General features: G+C 36.6%; 1 protein-coding gene across 2 annotated transcripts in view; it reads left to right on the plus strand.

The window, feature by feature from the left end:
- The window catches only part of KLHL1 (kelch like family member 1), a 206694-nt gene that overhangs the window by 149807 nt on the left and 32300 nt on the right, over positions 1 to 24587 (plus strand). For both annotated transcript variants that reach the window (XM_040991032.1, XM_040991033.1), the window contains one exon: positions 1298 to 1522. In XM_040991032.1, coding sequence (XP_040846966.1) covers positions 1298 to 1522 — 225 coding nt within the window. The remainder of the gene's footprint in view (positions 1 to 1297; positions 1523 to 24587) is intronic.

The following is a 24587-nucleotide window of genomic DNA, read 5'->3' on the forward strand; positions in this document are numbered from 1 at the left end:
GTCTGTAAACATCTATGTATCTATTTACTATGCATTTTGTATGAATATTGCTTCACTGTGTATAATAGTTTCTAGTTTGGAACATTTTGTTGAAAATGGAAGAATTTCAGTCTTTTTAATGGCTGTATAGTATTCCATTGAATAGTGAGGAACACCTGAGCTTCTTTATCCATCCTTCTCTCAGTGTGTATCTAAGTTGTTTTCATGTCTTTGCTAGTGTGGTTTATGCGGCTCTAGAGTTGTATTTCACTTTCTTATGTATAGATTTCATGTCATTTGGAAATGTTCCCAGGAGTGGAGTAGCTGCATGATATGGTAGATGTATTTCCAGTTCTCTGGGCCCTCTCTTCACTGACGTCTGTAGTGGCTACATTAGACTACACTCCAAGCAAGCATTTTTTTTTTTTCATTTGTCTGTTAACCATTTGGATTTGATTTCTTGAAAACTGCTCATTCACTAATTTCTTAACAAGGAGTTTACTTTTGCTGTTGAGTTTCTGAAGCTCATTGAAAACCTTTAAAATTTTTAAAATAAGTAATAAAAGTGTATTTTCAGTGTGAATTTGAAAACTAAGACCATTTTTAATAGTCGTACCAGCAATTTAGCTCACCTTTTAATATCTGCTATTAGAATGACTGTGTTTTTGAAATGTATAAATGAAAGCATTTAAGAAATGTAAGTTATTTTGTTTAGAAGTTGCAATTTTATTACCAAGTATAAAACTCTTTTATATATGCAGATTCTATTAAGTTATTCTTCAGATCATTTTTAAAAATTCTTAATGGCATTCACTTGTATGCAAAATTGATTTTTAAAATCTCTGTTCAAATATGACAAGTTTAGATTAACATAGCAATATTTCATTCCATTATCTTTTTTTGTTTTTAGAAATCATAAAGTTAGCACACATAACATCACTTAAACGTTTTCTTATAAATTTTTTCAGGTTGGTAACGTGCCACATTTTCTTTAATGGCAAGCAATAATAGAAAGAAGTTGTAAAATTTACTGAAAATAATGTATTATCCCCACAGTGCTTCTATTGAACAGATACTTTAGCCAAGCTCATTAATTCAAGCAAACTGAGCGTTTTTGACTATTTTGATCATTAGTGTCTGCAAAGAAAAGAAAATCAAGTAGTTGAATTACTCTCCCTTTTGTTTCCCTGCCACTTTATTCTTTAAGAAAGGTAAATGTGACAAGAGTGTTCTAATATTGTAATTTATACAATATTTTGGACTGGTTGAATGTTGGATTAGTAATAATTGGTGGCAATCTGACTTTATGCTTTAACAGGAGCTACAACAATAGAAAAATATGATCTCAGAACAAATTTGTGGATACAGGCAGGAATGATGAATGGGAGGAGACTGCAGTTTGGTGTAGCTGTGATTGAAGACAAACTGTTTGTAATCGGAGGTCGAGATGGCTTAAAGACATTAAATACTGTCGAATGTTACAACCCCAAAACAAAAACTTGGACTGTATTGCCACCAATGTCAACACATAGACATGGCCTAGGTAAGATCTATTGCTTTATTGTTATAACTTTTTTTAAAAAAAAGTGTTTGAAGCAGGAGATACATGCTGAAGTATAGTATCATTGCTATGAATTATCATTGTCTTTCTATAATTTGTGGGATTTAAGGGTTGTTTTCTTTAAAGATCTTGACAAGTTCCTGTGTTGAACAGTGTTAATTTGATTGCTGAGAAAGATGCTAAAGACAAACATGAGTATATCTCCAGCTTTCCTCAAAGTTTCAGCCTGTCACTTATGCAAAATGTAAAATGAAATGGAAAAATATGAAGTATCACCTGGAGGCTGGTGTAGTGCAGCCTGGAGGAGGCTGGACTGCCGTTGCCTGATAAATGACTAAAATGGCTCCCTCCCATAATACTGAATAGGCAACTGATGCTACTTTCAAAAAATCTGTGAGGAAGAGAATAATATAAGTTTAGAGACAAAGTGATATTAGTACTAGCAGCGTAAGTTAATATAGGATTCATATGTTTTGTGCAAGAAGTAACTTATAAAACAGTGAACTACTTTTGGATTCAAAAGGTCTGGCTCTAAGATGTGAACGAAACATTTCTATAAATACGATTTTGGGATTGCACGTAAATCGGTCTTAGTTTTCTGATTTGCTACTAGCTCAAGGTTATTGAGATGGTTAAAATCTAACTATAAGGAATATAAAATTGCTTTGTCAATTGTGACATCCTCTGTAGTTTTTTTCAAAAGAGAAATTTAATCACAGTTGATAAATTCATGATTTGCATCATAGGTATTGTAAGGAAAAGTGAAAATTAATTTTGTGAAGACCTGAAAAATAGATAAACACACACACACACAAAAGGGGTGGGGGTGGACTAATAAGGTGAAATTGCAAATGCACTGATTTCGGTATTCATAGGCAAGCAAAATTGCAGAGCAGTTCTAAAATAAATATAAATAACTATTCTTAAGGTTCCTGTCACTGTATTTACTGTTGAGATCTACTTTATCATGAAAGTAAGCAAACTAAAAATTAAAAACTAAGCAAAGTTCGAGATAAGCTTTAAATATCTCATTTTTACCTATTTTTAAAATAATTTTGGATGCTCTTACAATAGGAAACACATAATAGAAAACTTTTTTCCCAACTAATAGTGCATAGAAATTTTATTCTAATAGCATATTGTTTTCAAATACATTGGAAGATATTGAGTTTCCTACCCATGAAAATTCTTTGTGTTGTTTGTTGAGATAATTTTATATGCAACTGCTTTGGAAAAAATATAGAGAATAATTACCTGGACTGAGATTTTTAGAATATAGTGTCTTCTTCCCACTTGCGCTTTGATGTTAGATTCCCTTCTATTAGTATAGGGTAATGCTCAATTATGCAAGGTATTTCTGTGTTAACAAAACAAGTTTAAAATAGATCATTCATTATACACTTTAAATACTAAAACTGCAGGAGGTAGACATTGGATACAGGGGTTAAATGCCCCTTGGGAAACATGAATCGTACATTGGAGTACTTGCATCTGAGTCCTGGCTCCACTCCTGATTCCAGCTTTCTCAAAATACACTCTTTGAAGCGTCAGGTGAGAACTCAAGAGCTCGGGTCCTTCTCCTCCCATTCACATATGTGACTCAGATTGAGTTTTCAGTTTAGCCCTGCCTAGATTTGGAGGCCATTTGAAACACGAACAAATACGAACCAGTTCATTCTCAACTGATACATCTGTCTCTCTTCGGATCAAATAAATACAATTTTAAAAAAAATAAAGATTTATAAGTAAATGGTGTAATTGCAGGTTTTCAAGTGCGTAGAGGGATGGCTTGACTGATTAGGTACCTTAAAAAATCCATTTTAGTTTGTCTGCTTACTAGTTTTCTGGTAGTTAGTCTGTCTAGAAGGAATCTGGAATGTAATGTAGGATTTCCTACACTTTGTATTAACCTCTGTTTCATTTTAGTGATAATTACTTCCAATAAGTTAGGGAAAAAGTACTGAAATTTGGAATTTCCAAAGATCTGATCTAATTAAGTCACTGATAAAAAATACAACAAAAAAGACAACTCTGAGAGGAATTCTTGAACAACTCATGGCTGGGTGGCAATACCCTGTGTATAGAAAACTGCCTTTAATCTTGATGCCAACAAAGGTCCAACCAGTTGAAACCAGACTAATAAAGACTTCAGGACATATGCATTCTATGAGATAAGATGGCATCCTCTATATCCAAGTCTCTTATGATCAGTTAAGATACTACCAAATACTACTAAAAGGCAGTCTACATCCTTTGCCCTAAGTTCCAGATCCTTCAGCATGACATGTCAGTCTTTGATTTGCTTTTTATAATTGATGGATTTAAATAGCAGATTTTGGTAATTTCTTTGTTATTATTTCATTTTTTAAATTTTATTTTGTATTTTTCTATTTGTCACTTCCTTATTGATAAATGTAATATATGATCAACAAAACTTTTTTATATGTATGTCATCATCTTTACATTGTGCACCATAACTTGGCTTATTTTCATTCTTACTATTGTACCCAAGGGAACCCGTATGGAGGAGTGACATGCACTGTTTTAAGTTTTGAAAGTCCTCTGTTTTCTAGTGGTGGAACATGGACTCACACTCCCAAAATATATCTTGATCCCAAACTACAGCAGCAGGGTTTATAAAGGCAAAAACCACAAACCAGAAAGAGTTCAAGGGAACTTAGCTAATGCAGAATCTCCATAGGGATGAAAGATTACTAACTTTTAAAGCCTTTGTTACTCTACCAGGTGTAACTCAGTTTTCTCCTGCTCATGCTTGAGGAGTATTGGCAGGGGTCAAGCATGCTTTCCAAGCAGGATGTTGTTTCTTCAGGTGGTGGGTTACCTTCTCTAAGATGGAGCCCAGCTCAACATGGATTCTTTGATGTCAGGACTGTTACTTCAGCACTATTCCTTGTAGTAATTTTGTGGCTATTTTCTTATTCTTAATCATACCAATAGCTTCCCTTGTCGGCCAGATTACTTGCTGAAACTGTACTGAATTATTTTCTGTTCCTTTAGTTGATCCTTTCTTTATCTGTTACAGGTAATCATCTTTTTTTGAACTTCTGTCCTCTCTCTTTTCCTCTTATGCATCCTCTTCCTCCTCTCTCTGTCTCTTCTTTTCTGCTCTTCTATTTTTGTACTTCCTCCTTCACTTTTTAATCTGTATCTCCTTCTGTTTATTTTGCCTCTTTATCTTCCAACTCTGTTTAACAGTGGTTATTGCCACTGAAATAATTGTTCTGTATTCATTTCAGCATTCACATGAATGTTTCTAGTAGTTTGTTTAGTTGCATGAAAGGCTTGTCACAACTTCCTAAAGCAGTCAAGAGAGCTTGAGGGTATTACACCTGAACATGCAACTTTAATCTTGCGATCTAATTTTGCCCGCACTATTGGCTGTTAGTCCTATTTAACCTACTGTGTCTAGTTGCACTTAAATCCCCCTGAAGCTTTTCATCCTTATCTAAACCTTTCAGCTGACAGTTGAAATAAAAAGACCATGCCAAGTAACTCTATTTGCTTCCACCTTTAGCAGTTCCTCGATAAACTTGTACATCAGGGCATCCTGAAGTTAACAAATCAGAGCTGAGATATTCTCCCCTGGAACTGATATTTCACTGCCTAGTAGTACATAAGAAACAGAAACTTATTAAAGGAACAATATTGAGCAATCAAAGGAATAAAAATCATGTTATCCTCCGAGAACTCACCCAAATGAGTTCTCCATGTTTTCTTTCTCATTCAGAAACTCAAAAGTATCTCTGTTTATCTGTTTTTACACTGTAAAAACTGTAAACCAAGAGCCTGTGCTGGTTTCTGTTTACTTGGTAACTAAATTGTAATTAATTTGCCACATGGTTAACAATCACCTGCTTATGAAAGCAGTAGGATTATGTATTAGAATATATAGTACCAGCTTATATATTTAGGGGAAAGCCAGCTAGAAGGAAAAATATTTTTTTTTAACAATATGAAGATGCAAAGCACTTTTGTTTAACCTATATAGATTTTCCTATATTATTTGTGAGAAATTTACATGAGTTCTTTAATTGCTAAAGTTCATTATTTGATTATGAAGATTTCAAAGTTGTCAATAAATGAAGAATTCGCTTGGATGAAATAACATCTAAAAATCATGTGCATATTGAATCTGTGACAACCAGGGAACAATAATTTGTCTGCCTAGAGATTTAAAGTAATTATTATCATAGTTTCTTGAAACGTTATGAAATCTGGTTTTATCAGTTGTGTCTTTAAAGCACATAATTCTATGAAACACATCATTTTATTGCAAATCATATTATGAAAATAGGAGTGCACAGTATTACAATGTACTGTGTTTAAGTCTACTGAGGAAAAACTGATATATAATGATAATTTATTATGTTTATTGTACACCAGAGAGCATATCATTTATGAAATATATATATAGTAGTACTATTATTTTTTGCATAGTTTGTTTTCAATTGAGATATAATTCATGTATCATGAAATTAAGTTTTAATATGTGTCAGTGATTTTTGAATATATGTGTAACCATTACCACTAGTGAATTCAGAACATTTTTGTCATAAAAATAAGACCTTCACCCAAGTGCTTTTATACTTTTTATTCTGTCTTCCCCAGTAGCAATGATTAATCTACTTCCTATCTGTATGAATTTACTTGTTCTAAATATTTCATACAGATGCTACAGTACCTAGTATTTCACTTATGGCTTCAGTATACCATGAAAATTGCAAGGTTCATTCAAAGTAGCATATATGAGAATTCACTTCCTTGTTTAGCTGAATATCTTCTGTTTGGTCTTACTCTATGTTTTTAAAGTTAATTCCAAGTTTTGCCTATAATTATTGACAAGCACTCCAAGCTTGCTATTGGTTTTGTGGTAGAACTCCCAAATTGAGTCTGCTTTCCTGACACACCCAAATTCAATCACTAATGCTGGAGTGGTGAAAGAAAGTAGGCATATGTTACAAAGCACAGGGTAAGGAGCCAGGCAGCAATCTCTTAAATACCAGGCTCCTGAGACATTAGGGCTCCTATATATTGGCTTTGGGGCTAAGAGGTGTGTGATCAGCTTTTTCACACGTCCCTGGTTGGTTGGTGGAGCTTGTGACCTTCCTGTGATTGGTCAGTGTTAATTGTGTTTCTTAGGGACTGATGATAGGCAGATGTGCATTCTGTTTGGTCTGAGGGTTCTTAAAGGCAGTAGTTACATCCTGCCCAGACTGGGAATGCCTCTCTCCAAATCATCACAACACAACACTGACTGTCAAGGTTCTTATCTGTTGGAGACACAAATGATTCTTTGTATCCAGGAGTCACCTTATAAGACCAGCTGAATCACTCTCTTGAGTCAGTCAGTGAGTTCTTGTGGGATAAAGTTCAGGCAAGGACACCTTGTGCTAACGCAGACACACAGGAAGCTGGATCCTGATTTTACATTATGATGGTTAATTTTCTTAAGAGAAAGGGAGACATGGAGAGAGATATCTTCAATTTCCAGGCTCACTGCCCAAATGGCCACAATGGCCGGGCTTGAGTCAGACTAAAGACAGTAACCAAGAACTTCTTCTGCCTTGTCCACATAGGCACAGGGGTCATCTTCCAGTGCTTTGTCAGTTGCATTAGTATGAGCCAGATCAGAGGTGGAATAACTATGATAGGAAACCAGTACCCACACAGGATGCTTGCATTATACATTGCATTGCAGCTCTACTCATACCACAATGACATCTGCTAGTAGATCTTCTCAGAGTTTATTTATGTGTTTGTCAGAGGAGAGAGAGAGAGAATAACAGAAAGAGAAATCCATCATCTGCTAGTTCAATTTACAGGAGTCCACAATAGTCAAGCCTGGGCCAATCTAAAAAAAAAGATCCAAGAACTCCTTTAACCAAATGGGTAGAAAGCACTTATTACTTGAGTCATGTCACACTGACTCCTGGAGTGTGCAGTTCACAAGTGCTTAATCAGAAGCAGGGATAGGACTCAGACCCAGACATCGCCTTATGGGGTGAGGGTATTCCAGATGGCAGCTTAAACCACTCATGCCAGTGTTGTCCTTTTTAATGGACTTTAAATTCTACTCCACTTTGCCCTTTGCAGCTTTCTATATCAACTATCTCTGTCTGTCTACCTATCTATCATGACAACACATTGACATTATACCTTTGTAGTAACTTTTAGGATTTGGTCGTGTAAATCTTTCTTTTGCATGTTTTGGAAATAGATATTATAAGGATAGATTTTGAGGACTCTGCATAACTTTTTGATTGCTATTGCTTTTGATGTTCTTTTTAGGCAATCAGGGACTACACCTAAATCTTGCAGGGTGTTTCCAACGTTTTCTTCCAAAAGTTTTAAGGTTTGTGGATATAGGTTTAGGTCTCTTATCCATTTAGATTTGATCTTAGTGTATGGTGAAAGATGTAGGTCTATCTTCTGGTTTCTGCAGGCTATTAACCAGTTGTCCCAACAGCATTTATTGAAGAGACCTTCCCATTTGTATGGGTTGTCTGATATCCTACTACTGGATATTTTATAAGAGGTTTTATAGAATAAGGAAAAGTAATAAAAATTTTAGATAATAGTGCATGCTTTCTGAAATGATTCATCCAAAAAGCAGCCAGTCAGTATCTATATTTAATATCATAATATCAAGGATAAAAAGGTGAATGGAGATGCTTAGTGAAGAGGAGAGGGGACGTGTGAAGTATTGAGAACTCTAAGTATGATTAAACAGAAACAGCGTTGATGAAATTCTTGTCAAAGACAAACAAGGAGAAATAGATTGACCGCAGGCTTTTTAGCACCAGTCTTAGATGGTAGTAAGCAGTGAATACCTAGCCTCAGATGAGGGAAGATCTGGTAAATAAGCTACCTTCAAGACTAAATGGAGAAAAATACATGCTCAGATGTTGATTGACATATTTATAATGTGTTGGTTCTGCCAGTCTTGGTTAATGATGCATCATTTGAGCAACTCAAAGATTCAAAATTAGAGTTTTGAATGAAAGACAAACATTCTTGCATTCAGGTTAGAAAATCTTATTACGCTGGCAGGGAAGATGGGGGGAGAAAAATGTATCCCATCACAGTATTCTTGGAATCATGAGGAGTTACTCATCAGGTGGTCTCTATCAAAGGCTGACACGGAACTACCTCCCAACTGCAGAGCTGAATGGTGTAAAGTGGCACACAGTTGCCTTCCTCGTGGTTGATTATACAATCTGATTCTATTTCAGATTTGCTTCACCCAAGCCATGGGATAATGTGCTTAGAACAAGGGGAGAGAGAGGGCTGGAATGGGAAAATCTGTCTGTTAATATTCAGTAACACTCAAATACCAGTGAAACAAAACAAATGAAGTTTTACAAATTACATGCGGAGGGCCCGGCGCGGTGGCGCAAGTGGTTAAAGGTCCTCGCCTTGCACGCCCGGGATCCCATATGGGCGCCGGTTCTAATCCCGGCAGCCCCGCTTCCCTTCCAGCTCCCTGCCTGTGGCCTAGGAAAGCAGTCGAGGACGGCCCAAAGCTTTGGGACCCTGCACCCGCGTGGGAGACCTGGAAGAGGCTCCTGGCTTCGGATCGGCATAGTATCGGCCCGTTGTGCTCACTTGGGGAGTGAATCATCGGACGGAAGATCTTCCTCTCTGTCTCTCCTCTCTCTGTATATCCGCCTTTCCAATGAAAAAATAATAAAAATAAATCTTTAAAAAAAAATACAAATTACATGCGGAAAATGTGATGTCAAAATCAAAATATCGCATCACATTTGTAAAATGAAGTATTTGAAGCAATAAAATATTGAATACATGTATGAAGAGAGAAAACCCAAAGCGACACATATTTTTGGTATTTTTACTGGTTTTAAGAAACCATACATACAGCATGAAATGAATGTGTTAAAGAATACAGCAATGTAATGTAATCCTTGCATTTATTTGTGATATGATCTATTAGGCTAGAGAATCTCATTTTAGGTTTTCAGTTTTCGTTGTTTTAAAAGCAGAGTTGCTTCAAGACAGCCAGTCTTCCTCTGATTGAATCAGTACATATTTTTTCTTTAAATGTCTCATTATCTTAGAAATAGCATTTCTTACCAAATTAAGGAATGTACTTTAAAAAAAGCCCATGTTTCTTCAGTTTTGTGCAAGTTCTCATAGGAACTAAATTTAAATCGCCCCACTCATTTTTCCCACTCATTTTCCCACCCATTTTCAGATACTACAAAATAATCAAATGAAGAAAAGAAAGGGATATTGGGCTGGAGACAGAAACGAAAATAATTATCTTAATAACAAACACTGAAATATAGGTAGCAATGCCATACACATAAATATGAACACAAATCTGCAATGTTCAGTATTAGACACATCTTACTTACCAGATATGAACTGGTTTTGAAGCAAAAACACTTTTAGAATTGATAGGTTTATTATTTTCCTTTATAGCCTAAATACTTTTATAAATGGAAAATTATCATAACAAAATCATTACATTTGTTATTATTTAAGTACATGTAATACAGACATATGTTTATAAAACTTCTGAGATATTTTAGGGTTTTAACTTTCTCTCTGATTCTATCATTTCCTATTGAAAATATCAATACACTCAATGTCAGGAAAGGAAGGAAGAAAGGAAGAATGGGTGAGAGGAAGAGATGGCAGGAAAATGAACAGTCATTAACAAAATGGAATACTATATATTTTGACTTATGAGGGTCTAAATGTTAGAAAAATCCTCACTTAAGCTTTTGTGTACAAATTATCCCCTGCCACTTGTTGAATTCATAGATATTCCCTGCTGTTTTCTCAATAAGTCACATTCCTCTTCTACTAAGCATTCATTGGTTTTTCTTTCTGGTGCTAAGAAGCTCACTCGTTTGCAGGTGGAAAATCAATGAGAAATAACTGTCACCAATATTATGGACAATAGTGATATTAATATGTAGTATTATAACATTCTGTTTGAAAAATAAAACTCTGGCAGGGAAACGATCTATTACGTGCTACATTACTCATCACAAAAGGGTATAATGTTGTGGCATGTAATGTGTGATTCATCCTCAACATGATTTCTCTGCTACCCACAGATGCTGAATCTTCTTATGAGGGATTGTCCTGGGCCTGACCCCTAAAAAGAGGGTGTCTATACACCCTCTCTCTGTTGCATACGATGAACACTGTTAAAATCATGGCACCATATCAGTAGTAGCAATAATCAGGCTAACAAAAGGTTAAATGAACCGTTACCACTAGTGACAAAGCTATTCTCAAGAAGTGAAATTTAATTATGGGTTTTAAGAATGTGAGGAGGAGTGTATGTATCAGATTAACTTCTGTTTTTATAAAAGGAATCCGAGTCCTACAGTAGCTTGGGAGAAGTATTCATCTGCTTATAGGTTCCAAAATAACTCCATCCCCTACATCCTTCCTGCCCCCTCCACCCCACCTGCTTGGGATTAAATCTGAAGCTGGTGTAGTAACCGAGACTACTCAGGTATGGTGGATCCAGGGGTCTATTTTATTATTTCAAATAGCTTTTATTTTGATGGGAATAGAAGCAAACAAACATTATGAACTGCTTCCCAACCACCCTCTGAAAATAGAGTTGAAAGGACCTTAACACTGAGTTTCTTAGGGTTTGTTTACAACTTCAAATCCCCTGGGTTGTTTTCTTGGAATCCTGAAGCCTGTATTAATTTTGTAACCTAATCATGTATGAGGTCTCATTGTATATTACAAAATCACTAGTGAGGAAAGAGCGGAATATTTCTAAATCATTAGATTCAAAGATTATGTAAGTCTATATTTGTGAATTACAGATACCTGAGACTGCAAATACCCTTGTATTGGCTAATGTTATCAAAATAAGCAATGCTCTTAAAAACTATTTTATTGGTAGGATGTTATAAATTTTTGTTCCACAGACATTTAGACAACCAAAATAATTCACTGTTTTTCATAATAGTGGGTCAATGTTGTAGTCCTTTAGATATCTTTTCTATGATACAGCAGGCATTCTAAGACACTCAGGACTTCAACAAGAATGCATTACCTGCATCTTGTATTGGCAGCTAGTCCTGCCTTACCAAATGACTCACCTATTAGTTTCATTAGATCTGCAAATATTTCAAAGATGTGATCAATTATTTTTATTCCATTCTTCACAATTTTACCCTCAGATTTCATTATTCAGCCCTCCCAGGAAAAAAGGTTAAATGAAATTCATTTTACATGTTTTCCTCCCATTTGGTCATAGAAGAAAATTAGATTGTCAGATGTAATATAGACAAAAGTTCATTCCAAATTATTCCACCTTTTGAAAAAACAAGAAATGGCTGTACAAGAAACAATAAAGATGAAAAATGATGTCCTAGCAACTTTTTCCTCCAGGACCATTTCAGTTAGTTGATGGTGTTAATGTAGACATTCAAACAGAATTCAGAAGCAGCTATAATCAGAAACTGAATGTTAGGATTAAAGATAACTCACAGGTAATCAGTTTGATGATTCCTCTTGAGGGAAATGATTTTGAAAAGCTAATATAAAAATAATCAGAGCATATGTTGCAATTGAACAGAATTAAACAAATTTAAATTTGCTTTGTTATTATTCAGATTCATAGTGTACCTTTGCAGTGTATAATAAAAAGAAAAAATAACTCATATTATATTCCTGGAAGTAGAGGGAGAATAAAGTCAAACTTGTTTCCTTTACTTTTCCAAACTGTACTATTCAGCATACTGAGAGGATGGCAATTATAAAATAATTAATTTTGCTGTAACAAAATTTACAAAGAATATATTAGATGCTAACAAATTAAAGTGGATCTCAGTTATAAAACCATACATATGTTTGTGTAACAGCTTGTATTTTTGTGTCATAAGTGTGATTGAATATTTTAATTAGACTTCTTACTGTTTTTTGAATGCCATACATATCTGTGAATATGTATGTTGTTATAGAGAAGATACATGAAGATTTATTCTTCTCTCTGATCAAGAAGACCTAAAATTAAGATACCCAAAGCACCACCATTTGTGCTTCATGAAATCCTCTTCACTTCAAGAATTCCCAAAATTTCCTCCCTCAGTAACCATTCATTGACCCAGCCTGCTCTGATGCTCTCTGTATCTTCTGAATCATACATTTTTAGGTTTTTTGTTGTTGTTGTTGTTGTTGTTTAATTTATCCAGTGGAGGTGATCTGATATTTATTGATATATAATTGTCCCTGTGTTGAGGGAAGTTGGTTGATGGCATTAACACTTTTTAAAGTATACCATGCCCCATTCTAAAATGACAAAATCATCTATCATTACAACCATATCTTACATTGAAAATAATACTTTGCATACATTAAGCATAAGTAAACATTGCAGGTGGCAGACACACAATCACTTGAGCCATTGCCACTTCTTCCTCAGGTGTACATAGGCAGGCACCTAAGTCTGTAATTAAGGAAAAGTATTGAACTCAGCCACCCTGTATGGGATGTGGGTATCTGTACCAGCATCTTAGTTGCTAGGTCATGTGACTCTGCCTTTTTCATTATCTTAAAATCCCGTAACAAAATGTCTTGGACGCGTGTGAAATATTTCTCCTTAGAGTACATATTTTAAAGTCCAGCTATTTGGCAAGAGCCAGAAAATGTTTGTAATAAATTATGCTTTAAACATCATGTGTTTTAAATGGCTGAAACACCTGAATCTCAATTTCTAAGTTTCATAATTTTATTAAATACACACGCTTCTTTCCAGCACCTCTTCCCACAACATTGTTGTCAGACAATGACTTTAAATATGAATTAATGTCACTTAAGAACATTTGAACCCATGACATAAAAATTCATATGTTCCATGTAGAGATATATTAGTTTTTAAATGTTAATGAATCTTGATTTTAAACCTGAAATTATACATATTTTTGAAGCACAATGCCTTCCTCCCCAAATATTTGGGCCACCATCTCCTGTTTTGCCAGGTGTGTCAACAGGAAGCTGCATAGTCACGACTCAAACTGGCACTCTGATATTGGATGCTGCCACACAATACGCTCTGCCACAACACCAGCTTGCTGAATGATTTTGTTACCCAAAAGGCATTTCTTCTTTGTATAAATTATCACAATCTTGTCCTCTAATTTTGTTATTGTTTTCTTAATAGACAGATACACAGTACATCATCTATTGTGACTTCACAGTGCAAACCCACCACAAAACCTCTTATTGCTATTTACATAATATGACCCCTCCTACCTCCTTGATTTATTCATTCTCTAGTAACAATCTTTATACTTTTAACTTCTATGAGAGCATCTTTTGTATGTGTGTGTGTCCTTTAGACTGTATATTTGAGTGAGCTCAGGTTGCGTTTGATTTATCTAAGATATGGAAAATATAAATTATGAATTTTTATGAAAAACACAATTTTAACAACTTCAAAGTAGTTTTATCCATGTTAAACATATGGATTCTCTCACTGTATATCAATTAAAAAAAAACAACAAATGCTTTAGCTCTCTCTTTAGTGACTCTAGCTCTCATTTAAACAATAGTACCAGAAGTTCACTCTTCAAAACACACTACCATTTTATTTTGTTTATTATATAATGTGAATATCACTCTATGACTGTTATCTTATTTAGTGCAGTCAACACATATTGTAATAAACTTTTCCTGTTTTGAACACAAAAATATAAATGCTTGCATACTCCATGAATTGACTAAAAACACATTAATCATTACTCTCAAGCATAAACTGCCAAATGTGATATCTGCAAAATATCAATATTTAAAATAGATGTTAAAAATACAAATAGAATAATAGGGAAAATGACACAAGAATTGAAACATATCTAGTTCAATTTTTTGGTTCTTTCCCAAAGTTTTGGACTTGACTATCTTTTTGTCCTTTGTATATAAATCATATACAGATGTGTGGTTTTTTTTTTCTCAAAAGCTTGAGCCTAAATTTCTCTCACATCCTCTAAGTGCACTTTATCATTTAATCTTCACAATGGCCCATTGAGGCAAGTATTTTTGTTATCAACATTTAACAAATTAAAAAGTGAAGTGAAGCTGGAGGAGTTTCAGCAATTTATTCACAATTAAAGAACATTCCAAATTTTTCATGACAGGGTCGATTCTCTAAGAGTTACTTTTCCTCAGGAGCTGGCTTGGAAAACATACCTCTTTTAGTTAGTCCCAGGCAACTGGAAAATCCCTAAGGCTTTTTGATACAAAAATGCATATCCAGCTAGAATACAAAAGGAAAGGAATAAGAAGAAAATGCATTTTGCATGCAGTTGTTGTCAAATTCAGAAGTTATTTTTATTTTTTCTGTTGCTGTTTAAACAAAAACAAGTATAACTATAGCAGATTTAGGATTCATAATTTAGTATGATTTTCTATTTTGTCGCTGAAATGACATCTAACCAGAGATCTTTGGCCTGACAATTGAGATGTCTGAATCTGGTTCCCGAATCTGCTCCTGTTGAAGCTTCTTGCCAATGTGGACCTTGGAAAGCAGGGTTCAACTAGTTGGCTCCCTCCACCCATGTAGGATGCTTGGACTGTTCTTGGCTTCCTGCTTAGACCTGACAATGCCTCAGGTACTCTGAGTATTTGAAGAATGAAATATTGAATGGGAGATTTTTTTCTCTCTCTCCCTTCCTCTCAAATAAATACTTCTATTAAAAAAAAATGTAACTTCCTAGTGTCAGTTAAGAATCATGCAAGTGTATCACAGTAAAACTGACTGGATCCTGGTGTCCTATTTTTATTCCAATGATGCTTACCTAGTTTACCTTGTATATTAATGTCAAGTAGCAGCATTAAAATTATAAAAATTCAAAAATAGCCAAATGGTATTTTCCCTTTAAAAGCGAGTCTCCAGAATTTGTTTCATGACTCCCTCATTGGATTATTTTCCCAATAAAGAAACACACATATTATTATCATTCTGCAATATAATTCAGGAAAACTTTTTAGACTATACGTTGTCTTTTAATCTTTCACTTTTGACGTTTGGGAAGGCTTAAATCCAAAGTTAAGTACCTAGTTCATTTCCCTGTTAGTACCCCTTAGTAGAGGTGGCAAGGAGAGGGTGAGATAGACTAATTCTTATTTTACACTTGATCTTAGTCACAAGGCTGAACAGCAATATCTGATTATCATTTTAAACTTTCATGACCATTTTTGACTGAAAGCAGCTAAAGTGAATCTATGCTGAAAAAGGTCAACTGCTGCTAAAGTGCGGAAGCTTAAAATGATAGACATGAATTATTAGCTGAAAAGTCTGGAAATGTGCCTTCTATCCATGGCATTTAGGAATTTGTAGAAGGCACATTAGCCTGTCAACTCGCCCTAAGTATTTTGAGATGGAGAAAAATGATATGTAACTCATTAAAAGTTAGTTTTGGTAGTTTTTAAGGACAATGAGGAATTCAAGGTGTTAATATTATGAAATCTTTAGGAGAAGATAATTGTGTTTTGTTTATTCTCTTAGCTTTGAAAATTATTAAAGGCACAGTATAGTGTGATAACAAGAGAACCAGCTACAGTGACTGATTATGACACACAAAAACAGGAATCTGGAAGGTATAAAAGAGTTAATAGATCCAGATTAACAGGGTGTCTTGATGGCAAGACTTACGAGATACATCTCTTACAAGATATCTAGGTAAAACCAGAACACAAGAAGGTATTTCAATAGATGCACCAAAAATGGAAGTAAAAGATACAATTTTATGCAGAAAAAGTTTTGAGAACCATGTGCTCGGGACAGGCATTGTGGCTTCAGGTTAAGCCGTCGCTTGGGCTGCCTGAATTCCAGACTGGACTACCAGTTCATGTCTACATCCTCTGCTTTCAATCCAGCTCGCTGCTAAGGTGCCTGGGAAACACCCCTTCGGTCTACCAGATATGTGGGAGACCTAGTTGGATTTCCAGGATTCCACCTGACCCAACCGAGGCTGCTACAATCATTTGCGTAATGCTAAATTCCTTCTTTCTTCCTCATTCCCTCTCACATAAACAAATAAATCTTTTAAATAATCTTCAAAAATCTTCCTGGAGATGTGCATAATGGAAAAACTGTGCAAAGATTTCAACAAATTCAGACATCAAAAACCACTTTCACTTGATTTCTATAAACTTTCAAAAGTACTTTGTGTATGGCAGCATATCAACACTGTCTTGATAACTAGATAATATGATTATGAAACTGATAAATCATAACTTCTTAACACTTGGGAAATATATGTATTTTTATATTTGTTTATATCATACATGCTTGTGATATAGAAATATCAAATTTACACTAAGAGCTACTACTAATAAAAAGTGATTAAATGTGTATTGTTCTATCATGTAGCAGTCATCTGTATCATCTTATTATATTTTGAATCATCCCCACAATTCCAAAGGTGGTTCCTTAAAACTGATTTTTTTTTTCATTTAGGAACTTAGAAAGTACAAGCTCCTTATTATGACATTCACATTTGTTGCTAATTGTGCTGTGCCTAAACTCTGCCAAAGCATTTTAAAATTCGTGGAGATTTGAATGAAAAGATAATCAATTTTAGTCCAAAATACATTGAAATCTGTAAATCTGACGGGTTTTCAATAATTCCATGAAATACAGCAGTGTGCTGACGCAAATAAGGATGTCACAAACCCATCAGTGCTCTTGCACTCAAGTCCTTGGTCTTGTTTTTGGTTCAAATTCCTGTTAAAAGCAGAAGCGGGAGGCAGCAGCGAGGGTGGAAATAACTGGATTCCTGGCACACAAGTGGAAGAGGAAGGATTTAAATTTATTATTCCTCGATTTGGCCCCGATGGCATAATGGCAGGCATATGGAGAGTGAAAAATGCTTTTGAAAAAAGGTTCATGAAAAATATGCGTTATGGTAAAAACAGGAAGCTTTTGGGATGATTTTTCACAAAAATGAACTTATACTTTAATTATATTTTCTGTCAACTTTCAAAGTACCCTTGTACTATTAATCACGAGGTGTAACACATAACATATCTAACTAGATTATAAATTAAAACACTCCAAAGTTGTCACTAGGTGACTGTAAAAATCAGTCCCTTCACCCGGTGACCCTCCCTCCACGCGCCATCTGCCCGGCGAGCTCTTACCCCTATCGGTGGGCTGTGGCGTCATTTCAGAGGTCAACTTGCCCTTCACTATTTGGTGCTGGAGGTCGTTCCTCTGCATCGCTGGAACGTGTAGGAATCCAGAGCACTCATGCCTGCAGATAATAACTGCTTAATCAGGCAGCACCTTCCAGCCTTCATCAATGAGCTCCTGGAATAAGACATTTTCATATTCATTTTTATTCAGCTTTCAAGAAGTTCTACAAGCAGTGCTATACCAGAACTCTGCCAAATGGAGGTAAAATGCTGCTATTGATTACCGAAAATCATTAGCATAAATGGTTAGAAGCATATTTCTCTAGAAACAATATCACTAAGTGTGATTTCTTTGTACACCTGAGGTTCAAGCATTTGAGTTTTTCCTCTTTAGTCAATAGAACTAAAACAAACATATAAAAGCTGAGTTCAAACGAAAAGTAATGAATAAATAACATATAGCTAGAACGTTACCTAAGAATAAAAATTGTTTCCACATTTTTATTCATGTCAGCTCAATACGAACATGCGTAGAAGAATCATCATATGTGCACTAATGTGGGAAAAGTAAGTATGAGACAAATAGGAAAGTATTTTTATGGGTTCATTAACAGGAGAGATTTTGATGTACCATTTTTGACATTTGATTTGATAAAATATATTCTTTAAACTTTTAGTCAACTCAGTCAGGAGAGTAATATAATTTTCTTTCATCTTCTCTTCTGAGAGAATGATTTTACCTAATGAAAACAATCTTTTATTCCATATTAAAATCTTTATTAAAATGACCTAATAAATATTCTATGATTCAAGTACAAATACATTGCCTTGGAAATATTCATATGGTAATTCTTTTCTAGTTTTCACTGTGAAAATGACTCTATTATCTGGTAATTAGATGCTGATGAAGGTTATATGAAATGAAGAAAGAAACAATTTTTAACTACACAATTATTTCCCATTATAGAAGAACATAATATTTTAAATAAAATATTACATTCTTAACTATATTTTACTAAATAATTTAGAATTTCGAATCTGTAAACACATAGTATATAATTACAATTAAGCTCAAATTAAGTAAGATTTAAAAAACAAAAACAGTTTATTCTTTCTCAGAAAGAACACCTTCTCAAACCTTAATCTCACAGTTTTCTTTCAAATCACTGCACGAGTCTTTCCAGATGCTTCGAATTCTATGGAATTATATACTTCATATCAAGACACCGAGAGAGATTGATTTGTTGCTTCAAACATGTATTTGCCAACATGGTTATTTCATTCTTGTTTTCGTCTCCCATCATTTGTCACTCATACTTGTGGTGAACTGTATTCATTTATTCACTGTTGACCAACCACAACTCACTTGTAAGTGCTTTCTGAGGTGCAGTGTTTGATAAGGGAAACATTTTGATTGTACAGATTTGACAGTCCCTTAGAAGAAACAGTTTCTAACTTATTTTAATACAATCTAGAAAGAAACTAAAAATATACCAAAAGTGCTTGAAAGTAAGAATTGCTTTATTTTTCAGCAAGTAAAGAAAAGATAATATAAACCTTGATGTGTGAAGACAAATTGAATTTTGAATGATGGGTAGAATTCACATACGCTATTGTGGCAGAAGAACTTTCTCAGCATCAAAGCTCAGGCCATCACTCACATAAGCCTACACAAACAATGGTGCTTGCAGTATGAACTGGTCAGTTCTATCTCCAGCTCCATTTCATACACAAATCAATGAATGCTGCTGCCCAGTTTAACTCTGCTCAGCACACACTCGGTCCTCACACACACACCAGCAGGAATTACAGGCTATTCATAATGACCCTAATAAATCCCAACCGGCCCACCTCGAGCCCTGGTTCCTGTGCTTGCCGGTTGGTATGTGCAGCAGGCTGGTCCAGTCTATCCCACATGCCACTCAGCTCTCATACACATTAATGGGCTTCTGAGCCTAAATCAGCCCAACCAACCATACTATCTGGCCAGCACTCTTGGTGGCAGTATCACTGTCTGTCCATGCCTGCCCCCAGCCATGGTTCTCATGCTCACCAGTGAGAATTGCAGCCCATCAGATGGGTACCCACAAACTCTCCACCAGAACCACTCCCAGCCATGGATATCACATGTTCCAGGTGGTTTTCTGTGGCGTAGCCTGCCGAAACTTGCCCCCAGTTCCAATACCTGCTAGCAGATGCTGTGACAAAGCCCAATGAACCTGCATTTACTCTGGCTTATGCATGCACCAGTCACTTAGCTCACACAGAGGCCAATGGGCTTTGCAACTTTGTTCAGCCTGGTCTGCCCCCAGTCCCAGCTCTCATGTTTACCAGTTGGAGCGGTGACCCAGCAGGGAAACCCCACATCTAACCCTGCTGGGCTCATCCCCATCCCATGTATTAAATGTGCTAAGTGGGAACTGTAGCTCAGCCTGGCATGGCTCGCATCTCCTTGGCATTCCCTAGTGGGTACTATAGCCTGGCTCACTTATTTCCAGTCCGCATTTCCAGCCCATGCTGGCAGATGCTAAAACCTGGGTCAGGCTAGCCAGCCCCCCATTCTAACTATAATGTGAATGGTCTGGTATTTTAGCCCAACTTGGGCTGTTCTGCATCCCATCCTGATTCTCACATCTACCAGGGAGTTTGATAAACTGTACTAGCCCGGCCTGTCCCCATATCCGACCCACACATATATTGATGGATACTGTATCCTGGCTTGGTCTGGGCTGTTCCAATCCTTGTTTCTTCACCTCACCTGTAGGGACTACATTCTGACAGAGAAGCTCCCCAAGTCTACCTTTCAGGGCACCACCCCACCCCCAGTTGCAGCTCTTAAGCACACCAGGGGGTCATTGACCAGCCTGTCTTGTCCCACCTCCCCTGTCTCAGAGGATACAGTGGCCTTGCCTGGCTAGCCCACATGCATTCCAGCTTATAGTTTTGGATGCTGCAGAAACCAGGCCTGGTCCACCCCAAAACCCAGCTCTCACATGGTTCAGAAGGTACAAAGACCTAGTTTAGGCTGTCCTACACTAACTCTGGCTCTTGCAAGCACCTGGGTGCTGGAACCTAGCACAGATACCTGTCCCAGTTGATACCAATTCTAAGGTATACTACAACCATTCCCATCTTAGTTTACAACCCCCATTCAGGCTCTTGTGCTCACCAGTGAAAACTAGAACCTAATAGGGGTGTCCACTCTACTCTCCAACTAGGCTCGCTCCCAGCTATGATCTTGCTTATGCTGGTGGTTGCTCTGACCAAGCTTGGCATAGCCCATCACCAAGCTTGGCCTTTGCCATCAGATGCTGCAGTCTGGCCTAGTTTGGCCAACCCCCAGTCCCAGCTCTTGCTGGTGGATGCTGCAGCCTAGCTCTGCCCAGCCTGCCTCCATTCCTAGCTTTCATGCAAACCAGTAGTTGTGGTAGCCACAGTTCTGCCCTTCCTGAACAACACCCAGCCCTGACTCACATGCTTGCCAGAAGGAGTTATGGTCAACAGGATAATTCCCCAAGTTCCCCCACCAGACCCACTCGCATACCTAGATCTCATGTGTGCAAGTGGGTGCTACTCCCTCAGCCACCACAGTCTGACACCCAGTCTTGTCTTTTATGTGTGCTGGTGGATGTTGCAGTCCAACCCACTCCATAAACATCTTGGGTGTGCCTATGGGTACCACAGCCTGGATCAGGCTGACCTGTTCCCAACCCCAATGGATGTTGGTGAAGTCTGTGATCATGCTTAGCTCAGGCTGTCACCACCCCCAAGCCCGCAAGAAAACCAGCTGATATGGCAGTCCCAAAGGGCTAAGCCTATGATTTCCTGATGAATCTGCTCCCAGACCCAGTTCTCTCATGAGCTGGGTAGTGCCATGTCTTTGCCTAATATGTTTCACGCACTGTGCTGACACTCACTGGTAGGTACTGTGGTCAAGCTTTGTCAGGGCCCTCAAGACATCGCTTGCATGACCACTGAGTAGGTGGTAGTTGATAACAACTATCTTGACTCAGCTCTCCCACATGGGCAGGTGTATTGGTTTGGTCCCCAAAGGTCCTCTGGTTTCCCTGCTCTAAACCACCTGAAATTGGCCCCTTTGTTTACCTGCAAATACAGTAGCCTGGTTGGCAGAAGTCCCCCAGAAGTCTCTTCCTACCTGTCATATTCTCCCTCTGCAGTCTTCCCTCCCACGCTTCCCTAAACCTGCTTCCCTGAGCAATCCATGCCTGTGAGTATTCAGATTTTAAGCCCTGTCTTCCAGCAGTGCGCCATGCCAGCCTGGGCCCCTGCCTGGCCACCCAGGACCATGCAGACTCAGGAATGAGTCCCCAGACCCTGCCTGCTGAAATGCTAGTGTCTATCTCCCACATTAAAAAAAAAGAAGAAGAAGAAAAAGGAAGTCCAGCACAAGAGCCTAGTGGCTAAAATCCTGTCGTTGAGCATACTGGGATCCAATATGGGCATCATTTCTAATCCCAACAGCCATGCTTCCCATCCATCTCCCGTTTGTGACCTGGGAAGGCAGTCAAGGATAGCCCAAAGCCTTGGGAACCTACACTAGTGTGGGAGACCTGGAAGAGACTCCTGATTCCTGGCTTCAGATCGGCACAGCTCTAGCTGTTGAGGCTGCTTGGGGAGTGAATCAATGGACGTAGAATCTTCCTCTCTGTCTCTCCTGCTCTCTGTATATCTGCCTTTCCAATAAAAATAAATAAATCTTTTTTTTTAAAGGCAACTCTGCAGGCATACTAGCATAGTGGTATAGTAAGAAGGAATTTAATTTTAACCAGTCCCAGGATGCCTGCCAGCTATTAGCTGCTTTTCTCACAGGAGTATAACACTTGCCAAAGTCCAATGCAACCTAAGCAGTTACCTTCAGATGGGGGGCATTTCTACATTTCTGCATTTATAAAAAATTCTTTTGTGATGCTGATAATCTTGATGTCAACATCATTCAGTTAAGCATCCAGTTCCTAGGATGTTCCCCTTAGTACCTACACTGTCTTCAGCCTTTTCTGTCCTAAGACTCTCACTTCCCTAAGGCTAGTCCTTCAGTGCTCCATTTTAACTCTGCCATCTTTGGCACAAATTATATAGGTTTTGAATTTTAATTAATTCATTTATATTTGAGATCAGTTCTTATCCTACTAAGTATAAACTAATAAAGAGGTCATTTACCTAACAATGAAATATGTTAACAAGTCTTGAGATATTTAAGCAGTTTCTTATATTTTTGCTTGTAATGAGGTTTTTTTTTTTCTTAATTTGTTTTAAGGGAAAGTTGATGACATTTACATTTATAAAAGGGAATCTACATCATATTTCTAACCTATGTAGCTCAAACTGCTTACAGGTGAATTGTATTGTAGTTATGCACAGGGCTTTCTGCTGTGCACTACATTTAATTGTAACTTTTTTTTTTCCCAGAGTGATTTTTCCCAGAACATCTACTGCTAGAGAAAGCTACAAAACTTCCTTGTCTGGCTTTTAGCTGACACTCTGGCTGGATCGTCCCACACAGTTCATTATTTATTTATTTTAGTGCATTCCATTTTTTTTTTTCTATTTCCATAATTTTTGTGTACTACAATGTTTACACAGTAATTCCTAATTTGGTGCTTAAAACTTAATGCAACAGCTCTGTAGAGCTATTTCAGGAAGTGTCTGCAACTGACCTTCCTGTTAAATCATGTCTGCTTATCAGAATATTTTTTTGTTTGGAGTTTGTTTATAGCAATTGAATTGCTTTGTTTTTCAAGTGCGAGAAAACTATTTCTTTGGACTACCTTGCATTACACCTTTCTGCCATTACATTGCCCATCATCATTTTTGGTGATTGGCTTTCTTAAATATGTAAATCTAAGAATTCATGACATTTTAAAATGAATTTGTCTATAATATATGTTGTTGAAATTGAAATGACTTGCATTTTGACTTGCAAAAGCTGAATTAAAACAAATTGAACTTTGAGAATTATGGTTACGATGAGAAGCTAGCACGTGCAAACTTCCGCAGCATTTTTGAAAGTAGAATTTGTTACTTGTGACAAAGAAATCAGAGTTCACCAATTAAATATTGATAATTGTATGTTCTTATTTCAGCTGAGAATACGATGTGAAGATTAAATTCATAGAATTCTTAATGAATTCACTATTGAATTATACTTGATTCTATTTTAAAAAGATTTGCTTATTTACATTGAACATTAAAGTTACAGAAAGAAAAAGAGCAACAAAGAGCAATAGAGATCTTCCAGCCAGTAGCTGATTCCCTACATGAACACAATGGCCATTCTTAGCTTCCTTTCGAACTTCTATTACCTGCACATTTCAAAGAGAAGTACTTAAAGTTCTTCTGGGACAGGTTAGATCATGAATTTTTGATTTCCAAACTATTCCTAAATTCTCCCAGAAAATTAATGTATCATAACTGAAATACTTATTTTAGGGGACTGAATATTTACAGGAGAAATCTGTAATGTTATTTGTAAGTGATATGAATAATACAGTTTCCAAAACTTTCAGTGTTACAGTGTCTTACAGTAATGATTAGAATGAAGTACTGCCTGAGCAATATTGCGTGAAGGATAACAGAACAGAAAGTCTTACAGAAAGTTTCCACTGTGAATTACATCGGAAAAGAGCCTTAGAATTGCATAAGAGGAGCCTGGAAACACAGTGTTAAAGCGCAGAGCATTTGGGCAACAGCAATCCATCAAATGTATCTGGAGTGTGATGAAATTCATGTTGGAAAGGGAGAATAAGGCTGCTTACATTGAGAAAAGCTTGTACGAGTCTGAGCAGGACAACTTCTGACAGTATTTATGCTTGCTTGGTTTTTCTGGTAGTAATATAAAGAATCATTTGGAAGTAGGAGGATCCAATGGCACATA

This window comes from Ochotona curzoniae, unplaced genomic scaffold, assembly GCF_017591425.1.
Source record: "Ochotona curzoniae isolate NIBS_2020 unplaced genomic scaffold, NIBS_Ocur_1.0 contig_64, whole genome shotgun sequence".
Classification (NCBI taxonomy): domain Eukaryota; kingdom Metazoa; phylum Chordata; class Mammalia; order Lagomorpha; family Ochotonidae; genus Ochotona; species Ochotona curzoniae.